The 16730-nt window shown below is 48.3% G+C and overlaps 1 protein-coding gene across 1 annotated transcript in view; it reads right to left on the bottom strand.

The window, feature by feature from the left end:
• LOC103267214 (zinc transporter ZIP11-like) overlaps positions 1–16730 on the bottom strand; it is a 242408-nt gene that overhangs the window by 115577 nt on the left and 110101 nt on the right. Inside the window, exon 5 of the mRNA XM_008064819.2 lies at positions 1580–1700. Coding sequence (XP_008063010.2) covers positions 1580–1700 — 121 coding nt within the window. The remainder of the gene's footprint in view (positions 1–1579; positions 1701–16730) is intronic.

The following is a 16730-nucleotide window of genomic DNA, read 5'->3' as shown; positions in this document are numbered from 1 at the left end:
TCCCTGCTGTGGCTCCACTGAATAAGGCCATCAAAGGGCTTGACACTCTTTACCTTTTTAGAATGATAGACACTGAAGTCACGCCCCCACCATGACCTTGAAGATAAAAAATGGAATAGAATAAATCCAGCCAACTTATTGATCCTAGAAAAGGCTCAGAATCAGGATTGTATATTCTTCACTGGGGGCACCCAGGAGCCCAGAACAGTCACGCAAAGGTCTGTGTTGCTGTGTTCCCAGACTCGGAATAAAAAGTTACTAGTTTTACTTGACTCCAGTGCCCTAATGATAGTCCTTGACTATGCTCCAATAAAAAGAGAACAGAAGACAACATTTTGCTCTGATCTGAGCAAAACTGGACATGTATGTTAAAGGCAGAGGGCACATGTGACATTCTCACCTTCTGTAACTTGAGTTCATGTACATTTGCTGATTCCATCCCACGTTGGAAGTTGTGGGAGGCAGTGATGATTAACCCATGTGGGGAGGACAGCTGAGTCCTCCATCAATAATTCATGCAGGACATAATCTGAACACAGATACCAGAGACCCGGATGCAGCAGAAAAGCTGTCGCTTTTGTACATTTGCTCTCCCCGAGGGTTAGAGCTCCTCTTAGCCGAGAGATGGTGAAAAGACCCAATTAAAATGCCAGCATGGAAATATGAAAGAACTTTTCTCCCTCAGATAACTCCTATGAAGACAGTGACTAGTCACCAACTTGTTTCTCCCCAATTCACTCAGGAAAGAGCTCCGTGTTAGCAAGGAAGTGCCTGTTCTCAACAGCACTGGCGTGGTTTCCCTTCTTAAATCCATGGTATCCAAGGGTCTGCAGGATTAAATGAGGGACATTTACATACACCAAAGGAAAAGAAAGGCATCCCACTCTCCTCAGGCTAGCCGGCCCTTAAATTAGCCAAGTGCCTTCAGTGAACAATGTAGGGCAAAGAGGAGAGGAGTCTGCCCTGAGGCTGGAAAACAACGTGTTCCATCCCAGCCCCAACAACGGCTCAGGGCAGCAGCCCAGTCCGCGCCTCTCTCCATCGAGATTCAGGAATTGCTATCTTATTCCTCTCCAGGGACGCATTCCCTCCAACTCCAGGAAAAGGAATGACTACCGTCAGTGTCTTTAGGTTTTCTGGCTCCAAACTGAAGCATGTGAAACATCGTCTTCTCAGGAGAATCCAAAAAACGTGAATTACAACATAAATGAAAAGGAGCATTCAGGGTCCATCTGAGAGGGAAACACAGAGGGACAAATGCCGATACTCTCTACCTCAAATCGGCCCCAGAGCCAGCAGAGGGACCCCTGTCCACATGTCCAAGTTGCAACGATGACCCAACGGTCCCATTCCCTCCTGCAGACTAAGCAGGTGGTTTTGAGAACAAATGAGAAACAAAGGCGCCAGGCCAGATGACAGTTTAGCTCTGTGCGACAGGGGGAGTGAGTGACTTGGAGGGACGGGACAGAGTGCCTGGCATCCCCCTCATTATTCATCCTACCAGCAGCCCCGAGTCTACACTGCCTCCTCGGCTCAGCATCTGCAGCAAAGAGCTTGCCTGAAAGAAGCCCTGCTCTACCTATCCGGATGGAAAGTTCACTCTCGGAGAAGAGCAGCGTGGGGCCCTCCGGATCGGACTTCTTCATCAATGCAGGGTCGAAGCTCAGGGCCAGGGCCATCTGGGGGTCTTCGGCTGCACCCTGAAACAAAAAGTGGCGTCACTCAGCACTTCTGCCACGTTCATTCCCCAGCCCTTCCAGCTAATAGGGGCCAAGGCAACGTGTCATTCCCTACCAAGAGTGCCAGGGTGAGCCGGTCCTTGGGCCAACCCAGCTATCAGGTCAGGGAAGGCGATGAGCTGTCTGGATACAGGACTTCAGTGGTTACAAAAAACAGGATCTGAAAGTTAGTGCTGATTATAGAAATGGGAAACATACATAACCATGAAAGGTCAGGGCCCACACCACACACTCCTCTACACACCTCGTCACCTCCAGGCAGATGGCCCAATGGACTCAGTTCCTGACCTATCAAAAGAAGCACACCTGGCAGGTTCACTCAGATGGCAACCTCGGTACAGGAACCAAGGTTAACACGTTTGGGAATGCACCATCTTCATGTTTCTCATGAGATCAAAAGAGGACGAAATCCAAACATAAGCATTAAAGGAAGGAAACAAAGTAACAGAGAACACACGCACATTTGGAGTTAAATCCAAATGGCCTCAAAACAGCCCTGTCACCCTCCTGCTGTGCTCTCACTAGGTAATTTGGCTATTTCGCATTAACCAGGCAAAGGCACGCATTTGATCCCCCCATCTATCTAACAAATATTTATTCGACTTTGTGGATGTCTGGTGAACAAAACAAAGTCCTAGCTAACAGAGCCTGGGTTTCACTTGGGAGCAAACTAATGAATCCTCAAGAGGGCAGAAAGCTGCTCTTCCAGAAGCATCCCCAGAAGCCCCAACCCTGCTGACCCCTTAAAAATGCACAGGATCTCAAGAGAAACGAGGCAGATGAGCGATTCAGCCAACTCCACAAGCACCCCCGCTTTCATCCAGGTACCCCAAAGCTGAGGGAAGGTGGGCAGAATCATCTCAAGGAGCTGAAATGCAGATACTTCTTGAAAAACAGGTGTCTCGGTCTATTCAGGCTGCTACAACAAAGTACCATCAATTGGGTAGCTCATAAGCCACCAAAATTTATCACAGTTCTGGAGACTGTGAAGTCCAAGAGCAAGTGATCAGCAGAGTCCAGGTCTGCGGAGGCTCTGAGTTCACAGATGGTGCCTCCTAGCTGTGTCCTCACATGGTGAAAGGAGCACAGGGTCTCTCTCGGAGGTCTTTTATCAGGGCATTAATCCCAATCTTGAGGTCTCTGGCCTCATAATAATCTAATCACCTTGGCGGACAGGACTGTAACAGGTGAATTTTAAGGGGGGTACACAAACATTCAGATACTAGCACCAGGCCAAAAAAAAGTTCCAAACAGATCAAAGTTTCCATTTAAAATATGAGACTCTAATATGGGAAAGGAAGGCTTACAAGCCAATCACAGAAAGGTATCCATTTATATTTAAAACACAGTAAAGCTATGCTCTTGGGTTTTGGGTATCTTACATGAAAGAATCTCACAAAAAGGATGCCAGGCTGTGTATTACACACATCACACACACACGCACACACACACACCTTGTTTTTTTCACTGTCATGATCATCAGAGATAAGAAAGAGAACCTAATGATTCAGATATTTTACTTCATTATTTCTTTCCAACTAAATGTTAAAAATAAATACATGAGTCCTTCCCTTTACAAGTTCTCATTTGGCAATACATTGATATTGTCCTCATGATTGGCAATGTCCCCTATAATGCACTTTAATAAGGGTTCCAATATCCATTTAATTTTGTTGTGTTTTTTTTCTTTCATTGTTCACAGTAGCAAGAACATGGAACCAACCGTGCTGCCCATCAAAAGAGACTGGATTAAAAAACTGTGGTACATATAGACAATGGAATATTATGCAGCCATAAAGAACAAAATCATGAACTTCTCTGCAACCTGGATGGACTTAGAGTCTATAATACTGAGTGATCTTTCACAGAAACAAAGAACTGAGTATCACATGTTCTCACTCATAAGCAGACCTTCAGCAATTATCAAAATACTAGAAGAAAAGGATTAGCAGTAGCAGGAAACTGCCGGGAGGTGGGGGGACGCGGGATTGGCAGTAGTGGGAATCTACCTGGGGAAGGGGGGAGGCACACCTCATCAACAAAGGTACCTGTACAATGAACATTTGTATACCTAACCCTGAATTGTACCCCACATCTTTAAAATAAAATAAAAGCTTCCTGGCCCTGTCTGAGCTGCCCTGTTACAGTTTTCAGGTCCCTCTGGAGGATCCCGGGCATCCACCTTCTCTGTCACACAGCGGCAGCTGCCATGCTGCATCACGGCCAAGGTAGATGCCACAGAAGGATGGAATCCTGGGCACCAGGAGGGGCTCTGAGAAGGCTGGTCTCTGCCTCTGCAGAAACTCCCTCTGACCACCCCTGGCTGACAGCGGCGTCTGTGTGACGTGCCCTAGGCCGGCTCTGTTTGTTTACCTGCGCCTTAATTATTTCTAATTCTGCATCTCCCACTGACATCTAAGGAATCATCGCAGCAACAAAAGATGTGTTTCACTAGGAAAGCGTGTCAGCTGTTCTCCTGCCTCTTTCTGTGTAAAATGTGAGCGATGCGAAACTGGGGGAGGGAAGAGAAGGAGAAGCACCTCATTACAGCAGAAATGCCGCAGCCAGACTACGCTCTAAGCTGCAAGCGTGTATCTAATGGGAGCCCATGTCAGGTAAGGTGCGCCCGTGGAGACCTGGCTTCCACTGAGAACAGTGGTTTTCGACCAGGTGACTCCCCTCTCTCCACCCCCTCAGAGGCATTTTGGAATGTCACAACCAGGGAGCTGCGGGCATCTCTAGTGGGCAGAGGCCAAGGATGATGCTGAACGGACCACCGTACAGCATAGCACAGCCTCCATGACAAAGAATGGCCTGGTTCAGTGTCAACAGTGCTGAGGCTAAGACCTGCTTTAGAAAGATGTAGGACCCCAAAGTTCCCTATATTATTGGTAATGCTGGAAACTCACAGACCCCTTTTTTTTACTGTAAAGATAAGAATTCTGTAGAGATAAGAATTTTGCTACTTTCTCTGGGAAGACTGCCTGCCTGACTTCACACAGCCAGTATGTCTTTAGTAAGTGTCAACTGTGTACCAGAGCTGTTCTGGGAATTAGTGACACAAAAGAGAAGCCTCTTGTCCTCGTGAATCTTGCATTCTCCTTCGAGAGACAGATGATCATAAACCTAGCAACAATAAAATACGAAATAGCAATGCCTGATAGAGACAATGCTAAGAAGAAAAAGAAGTCCTATGCGCAGGTCACGGCCATCCTAGTACAGCAGGAACAACGTGCTGGGTTCTAGCTTCGTGCCAGGCAATGTCATGAGCATTTTACGTGAGCCAGCTCATGACTAAGTGGAAAGACAGAAAGACAGGGTTGCTCCTTTAGACAAGATGCTGAGAGAGGTCTCTGAGAAGGTGGTATTGGAACAAAGATCTGAAAACAAGGGAAGCACAAACACTGTCTCCTCTTCCCTTCTAATCCTTCCATCACTTTGTTAATCTACATCCTGCAGGTTGCATTGCTCTAGTTTAGAGTTTTTGGTGAGGGTGAGCAAGGGTACTAAGAAAAATCCCTCCCTAGCTTCATTTAGAGTCTCTTTTTTTTTTTTTTTGAGTCAGAGTCTCACTCCATTGCCAAGGCTGGGGTGCAGTGGCATGCTCATGGCCACCCCAGCGTTGACCTGCTGGGCTCCAGCAATCCTTCCGCCTCAGTCTTCCAAGTAGCTGGAACTACAGGCGCACGCTACCACGCCTGGCTAATTTTTGGTTTCTTGTGGAGACGAGGCCTCACCAAGGTGCCCGGGCTGGTCTCGAATTCGCAGGCTCAGGCAATCCACTCACTTCGGCCTCCCAAAGTGCTGGGAAAACAGGTTGAGCCACCAAGCCCGGCCTAGAGTCTGTCCTTTTAAAAACTAGGCAGAGACTAAGCCTATCCACCTGTACCCCTCCCACTTGTGCCCACTTCCCACCTATACCCCTGCTCCCACCTGTACACCGGCTCCCACCTCTACCAGCATCCACCTGTATACCCACTCCCACCTGTACCCTGCTCCCACCTGAACCCACTCCCCATGTGCTTGATTTCACATCTAGCCTCAGAAGGGTTGGAATCAGCTGTGCAGCGTGGGAACCACAGAAAGAATCTCTGGAGTGATGCCAAGGCCAGCCCCTTCTAGGTGACCACTCCAGGGCTCCTTTCAGATTCCCTTCCAGGATTCTCAACATACTCCACCCACCACGCTCAATTGTCGATGGGGAGATCAGAGAAATGCATCTCCCAGAATTTCAAGAAACAGCCCCAGAGAGAGATGCCAACCCTGCCTTGGTGGCTTCATCCCAACGTCCCTGGAGATGGTGGGGAGGGAGTCAGGAAGCACCTGCTGTGGCAAGGTGGCTTCCAACCTCCTGTGCTGACACCCTCTCCCTCCCTGGGGTCCCCATGCCATGTGCATACGGGGCTCCAGGGAGACACTAGGGGAGTTCTTACCAGCATGACTTAAATAGACACAGCCTTGGCCTGTGCAAGAGGGACCGAGAACCCTGGAAGAAACTGCTTCTCTGCAACCCCCCCTCCCCTGCCCCCATTATCATTCTTTCTATCTGGGGCTTTTCTCTTCATCTCTACAATGCTTTTCCATCTACAGTACCTCACTCCATCCTCATCCTCAGAGCCCCATGAGGTCGGCAAGGGGAGAGCGTGATCCCTTCCAGGCGAACATTTGACTAATGCAAGCTGTTCTTGACTTTCCACGGCAGCCCTGACAACCTGCGATGAGCCCATCAGAGGAGCCGTGAGTCACTCTCCCCACCCCGTCCCCCGTGCTTCTGGTGAGCCCCTGGGGCTCTGGACAGGTCAGGTGGCTGTGTCACCTTGCGGCTCCCAAATGTCAAGGTGCCATGGACAAGGGCTCCTTCCCAAGCTGCAAGAATGACCCCTTTTTTTCCTACCACTCCCTCCCCTAAGCCACCTCCCCTGGCCTTCCTCCCCCAGGCCCGCCCGCCCGTCCACCCGCCCCTCCAGATCCAGCTCAGTGCAGGGAACAGAGCGTGGGCCGCTGGAGGCAGGAGGCGCCACCCGTCCAGGGCCACGGAGCTTAAGATCCCTGTCCTCTTGTCATAGAATGATCATCCTTCTTCTTCTTTGCGGTGTGAGCCAGCTCCTGGCTCAGAATAAACAGAGCAACTTCCACCCACTCCGGAAAGGCCATGCAAGGAGGTAGGAGCTGGAGAAAAGCGCTTTCCGGAGAGAAACGAGAGTGAGTGAAGAGAAAGCCAAAGAAGGACAGTGAGATAAAGTGAAGAAGGGGAGGGGGCAGGAGGGAGGACAGCAGCCTGTGAGAGGCCTCACATTAAACCAAGAAGACTTCAAAAAACAATGTGTCTCCCTCAAGAAATACAATCCAGGGCACATGCATCAAGGTCTGCTGTTCCGGGGGGGCGGGGGGGACAACTGGCTGGCACCTGGCTCATGTCTCCACAGCCTCAAAAGAAACGAGCCACACATGAACAGGCCAGAGAGTCACCGAAGGGACACAGCGGACTGCAGGTGAAGTCTACAGTGGCAAACGAGAGCCCCCTGCGAAACACAGCTGGAGAAGTGTCAATAGGTGCCAACGCATTGCAGGGCCTGCAGCCCCAAGACTCACGGCAGGCAGCTTGGTGCCTCAGCTCCAAGTTCCAGGAGCACCATCTATGTGTTTTATGTTGATCAGCTGCTCTCTGGTTCTTCCCGACTAGCGTGTGTCATTGCTGCTAATAACGATGTCAGAAGACAGCAAAGCACAGCAACCTCGGACATTCACCAGCATATGGGAGGCGAGCCTGACCGCCACCAAACCTGTACACACCTTCCAGCACATTAATTCAGGATGGGGGAGCTCGCCTACTTTTTTTTTTTTAAACATAGGGACTTGTTCTGTCACTCAAGCTGCAGGCAGTGGTGCCATCACAGCTCACAGCAGCCTCCAACTCGCAGGCTCAAGCAATCCTCCCACCTCAACCTCCAGAGTCACTGGGATTATAGACATACACCACCACACCCGACTAATTTTTTACAATTTTTTGTACAGACAGGGTCTCTATGTTGCCCAGGCTGATCTCGCACTCCTGGCCTCAAGCAATTCTCCCACTTTGGCCTCGCAAAGCACTGGGATCACAGGCATGAGCCACTGCGCCCAGCTCTCCTAACTTTTGAGGTTGCATTAAACTCAGGCTGTGATGACCCAGAGCTTCCTGTGCCCCGTGGAATGCCGGCTCTTTAACTGAAGTCTGTCAACAGGTCAGAACTCCCTGAGGAAGGGCCAAGGCAAAGGTCAGGGAATTCATGGGTGCTCCCTGCTAGCCACAGCCAAATGGGGACCCAGTGTCACCCCCGTGGAGATGGGAACTGGGATCTCACGAGGGCCCTCTCCCCAGGGAGCAGGACAGTGAGCACCAGGGAAGGGTCGAGTGGAGCCCAGTGTGGGCTCTGTATCCTCCCCGCCCAGCCTCTCCCTCCTGCCATCCCCACTTAACCCAGACACACAAGGCAACGCTCAATAATTGATGCTGTTTTTATTACTGAGAAGTTGCCATAATAATGACACTCGTAACACAATCTTTTAAATTATTCCGCATAATGGAAAAAAAATTAAATGTCGCCCTGATCAACAGCCAGAATATGGATGGCGCTTACATAATAGATGACCTTCTCTCCCAGGGAGCCCGGCAGCGGGCTGCCGCCCAAGGCCAGGCTGGCTCCAGGTGACCAGCGGCCAGCCATGAAGCAAATGGGGACACAGTGGCATAGACACGGAGGCGGAGGGCCCGCAGGCTGGCCATTTGCCGTTTTCCTCGCCTCAGTTAACCTATATGTTCAGGGATCATGGTCACAGTCAGGACCCCTAAAGGCAAGAAAATGACAATTCAAAGTCCTTGGTCCCTACTGATTTTTGAAGCCCATTTATTTTTGCTTGGTCCACAGCACGAGAACCGCACCTCTAACTCAGCTTCAGTCCTTCCCTCTCACAGCAACAAACACTTCATCCAACCAGGGGTCTGCGGGGCAGGTTTTAAAGCTTCGAAATATTCCATTGTTGAGGCATTTAAAATCCTGGCTGAAGAAGCCTGAGCTCCTTCCTCCAGGAAGCCTTCCTGGATGCACTCAACCTAGTCTGGATCAAATATGTCCCCTCAATCATCTTCTTATATCCTGAACACACTTCCATCACACATTCGCCAAACCGCAGAGTAAGTTTCAGTTTTACTGGACACCTGAAAACCATGAGGCTCTTAAAGTAGGTGCAGTGTCTTGAGGCTGTAATGTCAGGGCCTGAGTGTTCAATAATTTAACGAATTTACCCGAAAGAACTACACTATGGAAGTTCCAAAGTGAGAAGAAAATGTTACCTTACGCAGGAAGTGAAGATCCGGACAACCACAGAGCGGTCAGGTGCCGCAAGAGGAGATTAGGGTTAGTGCAGAGTGGGGAAGAGAGGGCTGAAAATAACTGAAGATGTTCCGGCTAGTGGCAGAAAGTGCGACTTGCTACCCACCAACAGCTGCTATCCTTCTGACAATTAAGATGACCCATATCAGCCAGGAGACCCCATGAGGGGTAGCAACCATCTCTACCCCTTTTCCAGAAGCAGCACTCAGAGTGGGACAGCCCAGCCCAGTCCCGTTGGAGACAACATCTTCCCACGCTGAAGCCCACAATCCCTCCAGAGCCACGTCTTCTGGCTTCCTTCCCATCTGCTCCATGACCCCAGTTTGAAGTTTCACAATGGTGGGAGTTAATTGTGGACGTCTAGCTATATTTAAGTGCTGCAAGTACACTATTACTCAAACCACCTTTGGAGGGACAAAACCTTCTCTGATTCCTGATGCCAAACTGCTCTTCATAATCAAGCCTATTTAATCACATACAACAGATTTTAAAGCATCACACAGCTTTGCAAAAGTACAGCTCTATGCAGACAGCCTGCCAACAGCCATTCAGGTAAGCAGCTCTGAGCTTGTCTTCCAAAAAGCTAAGCCTCCCACTGTCAGGGCTGGCAGAGAGATGGGGCTTGGCAGGGTTTCTATACCATTTTGCTTTTTCTTTTAGCTCAAAATAGAATTTTCCTTAAAGCGATAATAGAAATCTAAAGGTACCTAGGTATCACAAAGTATTTATTTTCTAACCCTCCGTGATTATCCAGTGCTCTTAATCTAACCCTACACCTAGTCCTAGATTTTATTAAAATACATTCAGAGGTTTAGGCTGGAGAATCACTTGAACCCAAGAGTTCAAGGCTGTAGTGAACTATGATCGCACCACTGCACTCCCAGCCTGGGCCACAGAGTGAGACCTCATCTCTAAAAAATTAATGAATTAAATTAAATTTTAAAAACTCAAAAAAATCCTCAACAATCTGAGAACCTCCAGCTGGCCTTTCAAGCAACTTTTCCTGACCTATGTTATCCTTTTAGAGGGTTTCAGAACCCTTTCAGAACTATATGAAAAGCCAAGACTTCTCATCCCATAAAAATGTGTGTGTATCAGGCATCTATTGCTACGAAACAAAATACCCCAATACTCAGTCGCTTAAAACAACAGCCAGTTATGATTGTTCTGTGGTCAACTGGGCACCGTGGCTAATCTGCCTGGGCTCGCTTGGGTATCTGTAGTCAGTTGGTGGCTCACCCCTAGGTTGGAGGGTCTATGATGGTACACACAGGCATCTGGCAGCTGGCAGGCAGTTGGCCAGGGAAACACTGATTTTTCTCCATGGGACCTCTCGCCTTCTGGCAGGTTAGACTGAGCTCATTCGTCTGGCAAACTCCGCGTCCAAAGTCAAGTGCTTTTCAAGTCTTTGCTTGCATCACATTTGCTACCATCCAACATCCAAAGCAAGTCCATGGGAATCCAGATGGAAGGGGTGGATCAACTGATGGTACTTCTTGTGGGGTGGATCTGCAATGCCATGCTGTCATGGTATGGGTAATGTCAGGGGAAGAATTTGTGGCCATTTTGCAATCTGTTGTAGCACACATACACAGACATACAAAATGCCACATGCAACGCGAGGAACCCCAAGAATTCTCTGCTGCTCTCCACAGATCCAGACAACAAACAACTGTGTTCGTGTCAACCCACAACACGGTCTCATTCACCTAAAACAGGCTTCTCCCATGGTCATTCAAGGATACGTTCTCAGAGGTCTGAAAGTTCTATGTAAAAATGTTTAAATTTTTCACTTTCGTTTAAATGATAATCTAAAGAGAAAATAATTATCAACTATCTGAATCACTAGGGTGATACCTTTTTAACCAAATCCTACTGCTGGATTTCAGTGTCTTCGTTTGCATTAGTGCTTATGCTGGAGCTGATACCAAGCAGTACTGCTTTAATTGTCAAGAACTTTTTTGTCTTTTTAATTGTAGCGATGAGGTCTCGCCAAGTTGCCCGGGCTGGTCCCGAACCCACGGGCTCAGGCAATTCACTTGCCTTGGCCTCCCAAAGTGCTGGGATGGCAGGCTGAGCCACCGAGCCTTTTGACATAAGAAACAAAAACACACAAAGCAAGCAGTCATGATGGGAGAAGCAGAGAGGAAGGCTCAATGAATACATGTCATGCTTGAGCATGGAGCCCTGTATAGATGGTGGAAGTTTCCACAGAGTTCTAGAACAGCAGACTCCATCCAGAAGCAGCCTTCATGGGATAGAGTTGTGAGAATCAAGGGGAACCAGTACCATGGGCACGTTGTAATGGGTGGCTATTTTTAGCAAAACATCACCTGCCACATTACGAAAATATTGTTGGTTTGGATTTTATCTGTTCTGTTGTTTTGATTCATCCTGAAAGTTTTTGGCTTTATGACTGTTGAAGAGTCAAATACATTAATCTTGATTTATCCCTAATTTTATGCTTGTGCATACCTATGCTTATAAGCACATCTATAGCAGTACACTAAAAATAGCTTGAGTCAACCTTGGAGATGCATGAGTTTTATTTCCTTTAAAATGAGCATATAAGCCGGGCTCGGTGGCTCAGCCTGTAATCCCGTGCCTTGGGAGGCTGAGGTGAGTGGATTGCTTGAGCCCGAGGGTTCGAGACCCGCCTAGGCAACTTGGCGAGACCTCATCTCTATGATAAATCAAAAAATTAGCGGGGCGTGGTAGTGCGCGCCTATAGTTCCAGCTACTTGGAAGGCTGAGGGAGAAGGATGGCTGGAGCCCGCGGGTTCGAGACCCGCCTAGGCAACTTGCGAGACCTCATCTCTATGATAAATCAAAAAATTAGCGGGGCGTGGTAGTGCGCGCCTATAGTTCCAGCTACTTGGAAGGCTGAGGCAGAAGGATGGCTGGAGCCCAGCAGGTCAGGGCTGCAGTGGCCGGGAGTGGCCACTGCCCTCTAGTCTGGGTGACAGAGTGAGACTCCAACTCAAAAAATAAAATAAAATAAAATGAGTACATATATTAGTCAAATATGAAAACACTGGCCTATGGTTTAAAACAATGGAATTCTCTTCCTTCCTGCCTCCCTTTCTTATTTACTAACTACTACGCAAAAGATAGAAACTTCTGCCTTCAAATTATGTATAATACTGAGAACATAACAATCCACAGTGACCTAATAATTGTTCTTCTGTGCTTAACCCTAACCAAAACTGTTAAGTCGCCACTCTCTGTGCCTCCTGTGGTCAAAGTGACACACTGACTGAGACTCCATGAGTGTCCCTGTGCATGGACAAAACTCTCCTTGATGCCTCATTTTATCCTAAACTGCAATTTCCCAGAGCTCCCTGCTTCCTGAGGTGCTCCAAGGGAAAAGATTTCAAGGACAAATAAGTTTGGGCAAGTCCAAATATCAACAAGCCAGGTGCGGTGGCTCTCACCTGTAATCCCAGCACTTTGGGAGGCCAAGGCAAGAGGATCACTTGGGGCCAGGAGTTTGAGACCAACATAGCGAGACTCCATCTCCACAAAAAATTAGAAAAATAAAAGTCAGCATGCTCATAGTCACAGCTTCTGGGGAGGCTGAGGCACAAAGATCACCTGAGCCCAGGAGGGTGAGGCTGCAGGGAGCTATAATCATGCCACTGCATTCCAGCCTGGCTGGCAGAGCAAGGCTATCTATTAAAAAAAAAAGAAAAAGTCTACACTCTACACATGAGCAGATAAGGACTGAGAAATCCCACAAAAAAGAGCATAGTTTTGTTTAATCCTACGTTTCTCATACTTATTTGGCCATTTATAAAAACCTATTAATATTCAGCAGATGAATTTTTAGAGTGTTCAGAGCAACTCGATTCTGTGTCCAACGCTCAGCATACTCAGCAAAATATTTCTCCTTATACTGGGACATGATCCTACTTTATCCAGAAAAAAAAAAAGGCCAGGGGAACCTTGGCCTCAAAATATCTATCACTTTTCCAAATAAATGTCTGTTTATCATCCTTAAAAATGAATCAGTAGAATTTATCACAGACAGACAGATCGTTCCTTGTAGTCGCATCGGCTGGAGCTCATAAACACCAAGAAGGCAACTATTCTATAAAACCCAGTCCTTGCTTTTTCTTTACCACAATTTATGAAAATAAAAATAAATAAAATAAACCAGTCCTTCTATTACCAAGGCTGGAAGCCAGATGTTCATCACAGCATTGCTGAGGAGGAAAGGCTAGAATCTGGCTTATCAACAATCTTTACAGGTTTGACAAGCATAAAATGATTTCTCTTGACTCCAGGAAAGAGAGAAAGAGGGAGCGTGGGCACGCCCTGAGAGCCAGCCCTGAAAGTCACGAATCACAGAGTGGATGCCTGTTCCCATGAAATTCTCGTGAGGAATCCCAGCGCTAGAGTAATAGAACAGGTCCAGGGGGAGAAGAGGCCAAAAACATGGATAGAACTGGAAAGAAATCTGCTTGGTACCGACCTCAAGGTCACAGAAAGCAACTCTGTCTTGCACAAGCCCTCAGGTCTCTAATATGCTCAGCTTCTAGCATGCCTCCTCTCACATCACCGCAATTGCTCCTCAGTGTCTTCTAGTGACATGAACACACAGGTAGCATCACACGGGCTAAGCCATGTCCCTCCCCACTCAAATTCCTGTGTTGTCGTCCTAACCCCCAGAACCTCTTTCTCTCTTTCCTGGAGTCAAGAAACATCATTTTATGGTTGTCAAACCTATAAAGATTGTTGATAAAGAACGTAGCTGTAGTTGGAGATTTAAAATTAAAGTAAGCCGGGCTCGGTGGCTCAGCCTGTAATCCCACGCCTCGGAGGCTGAGTGGATCGCCTGAGCCCGCGGGTTCAAGACCCACCCGGGCAACTTGGCGAGACCTCATCTCTACAATAAATCAAAAACTAGCTGGGCGTGGTAGCACATGCCTGTAGTTCCAGCTACTTGGAAGGCTGAGGCGGAAGGATCCTCGGTGCCCAGTAGGTCGAGGCTGCAGTGGCTGGGAGCAGCCACTGCACTCCCGTCTGGGCGACAGAGTGAGACTCCAACTCAAAAAAAAAAAATTAAAAAATAAATTAAATTAAATTAAATTAAAGTGAGGTCTAGGGGGCCCTGATCCAGTATGACTGGTGTCTTCATAAGAAGAGAAAATTTGGACACAGAGACACACACAGAAGGAAGACAACGTGAAGTCACAGGGAGAAAACGGCCACTTACAGGCCAAGGAGAAAGGCCTGCCACACAGCTTTCCCTCAGACCCCTCTGAAGGAGCCAACCCTGCTGACTCCTTGATTTCAGACTTCTGGCCTCTAGAACTGGGAGAGAATAAATCTCCGTTGTCTAAGCCACCCAATCTGTGGCAATTTGTTATAACAGCGCTAGCATACAATTATAGCTGACATTTTACACGGCTTAGAGAAAACTAAGTCATAGACACTAGCGAGTTACTATGAATCAGAGGGACCTGCAGAATTTGAACCCAGAACTTCCGACTTCATATCCCAATACTCCTCTGGCCCCATGCTACTCCTGGTGGTCGACCTGCAATGCACTGAGACGACTTAGGCTTCAAGAAGTGGCACTGCAAATGCAGACCCAAGGGCTGAGTGTGTGTATGCGCACACGCCAGGCACTAAGTTGTAAGCCGCCACATTCAGCAGAGAGAGCCTGGTGTGCACACTGCCGGGCAATCAGTGCTCCTCCTGGCGTGGCCTGACTCTATGGTTCCAGAAGAATTCCAGAAAATGGAACCTCAGACCTCAACCTCTCCTCAGTCTCTATGTGACCACCCACGGAGACCTCGCCTCACTTGTACAGAGAGAGGGAAACCAAAGCAAAATTCCGTGGGCAAATGGCCCAAGCGGAAAACCAGACCACCAGGCTACAAGGGGAAAACTGGCAGGTGTTATCACTGATGGCCTAAAATGAAAAATAGGACAGTGAGAGTCTGGCCCTCAGAAGGGACAGATACTCTCTGGAGGCACTAAACTATCAGACACCCACAAAGGAAGTCAGCGCTGAGGGACTCAAAGACAAGCATTAGCTGCAGGAGACCAAGAGAAGATGATCAGCCTAAAAAATGATGTCGAGGGCTTCGGTGTTTATCTCCTAAATCATCTCGGGCAGGGCACAATCTAGCTGGCCTAAAGAATAGGGAGCTTCGACCGGGCATGATAGCTCACATCTGTAATCTCAGCTCCTTGGGAGGCCAAGGTGGAAAAATCACTCGAGGGGGGAGTTTAAGAGCAGCAAGACTCTGTTTCTTAGGGGAAAAAAATCAGGTGGGTATAGTCCCAGCTACTCAGGAGGTTCAGGCAGGAGGACTGCTTGAGCCCAGGAGCAGGAGGCTGCAGTGAGCTATGATTGCACCACTGCACTCCAGCCTGGGCGACAGAGTGAGACCCTGTCTCTAAAATAAATAATATCTAAAAGGATGGGGAGCAGGGAGCAGGACACTGGTGGAGCACTGGCACGCAGGAGGTCTGCACAGCACTGGGATTCCCTTCCACCCTCAGCCTCCAGCCCCTCCTCATGGCCGGCTGCTTCTCAGCAGCATCCTGTTCCCACGGGGCCCTGACCACCAGGGTCTGAAACCTCAAACTGTTTCTGAAAATAGCTTTTCTACCTGCTGATAATTGCTGCTTCCAAAGCTGTCAGTGTCCTAAAAGGAACGGTTTACCAGGGCATTCAGTCCAAACTGAGCCTGCTAGAAAAGGTGGCATCAGGTAGAAAAGTCAGGGATGCCAAGGAGGGTGGGAGGGGAGGGGGCAAGGCTTTTGGTGAGGATGGAAATCCCTGTGCATTTTTACTCCAAAGAAAGCGGCATGTGAACCACTTCAAAAGAAAGCTGTGACTTTGAAGAACGCATTTGATTTTTTTTTTTTTTTAAACAGGGCTTTATCCACAGCATCACTCAGCTTGGAGCAGAATTAATTATTAAACTTATCTGGGCTTGATGAGGACTTGGCAGCTGAGAAGGTATTGAAGCAGCTTGCTTCTGAAGGAATGTTTTTCTGCTTCCTGCTGTGGGTACGTGGGGGCTGACATCTTTCCCTCTTCTCTCTTTTCTAAGTCTAAATTCCGAAGCAAATAACCACACCGAGACATACAACATGCCTGCATATGGCTTCTACTGCTGCATGACAAACTCTCACAAACCCAGAGGCCTCAAACAATACTATCTCATCTGTTTCCATGGGTCTGGAACCAGGGTTAAGCTGTGCCCTCTGCTCAGAGTCTCAAAGGCTGAAATCAAGATTGTGCCTGCGGCTGTGGTTTCCTCCCAGGCTCAGGGTCCTCCTCCAAGAGCATCTGTTGTTGGAAGAATTTAGCTTCTTGCAGCTGAGGAAGGACTGAGGTTCCCACTTTCTTGTTGGCTTTCGGCAGGTAGCCACTCTCCGCTCTTAGAGGCCACCCTCAGACTCTTGTCACGTGTCCCGCTCCATGGGCAATTCACTACAAAGCTCTTTGCTTCTGCAACACTAGCAAGAGACTTCTCTCCCACTTCAAATCTCTCGGCCCTCGAGGAGGACCCAGTTTTTGTTTTAAGGGCTCGCCTGATTATGTCAGACCCACTCAGGATAACCTCCTCTTTGATGGATTCAAAGACAACCGATG

The sequence above is a fragment of the Carlito syrichta genome, unplaced genomic scaffold (genome assembly GCF_000164805.1).
Source record: "Carlito syrichta isolate Samal-C Ts95f unplaced genomic scaffold, Tarsius_syrichta-2.0.1 Scaffold308056, whole genome shotgun sequence".
Taxonomy (NCBI): Eukaryota; Metazoa; Chordata; class Mammalia; order Primates; family Tarsiidae; genus Carlito; species Carlito syrichta.
Note: the sequence above shows the minus strand (reverse complement) of the source record. Positions and strands in the feature narration are given on the sequence as shown.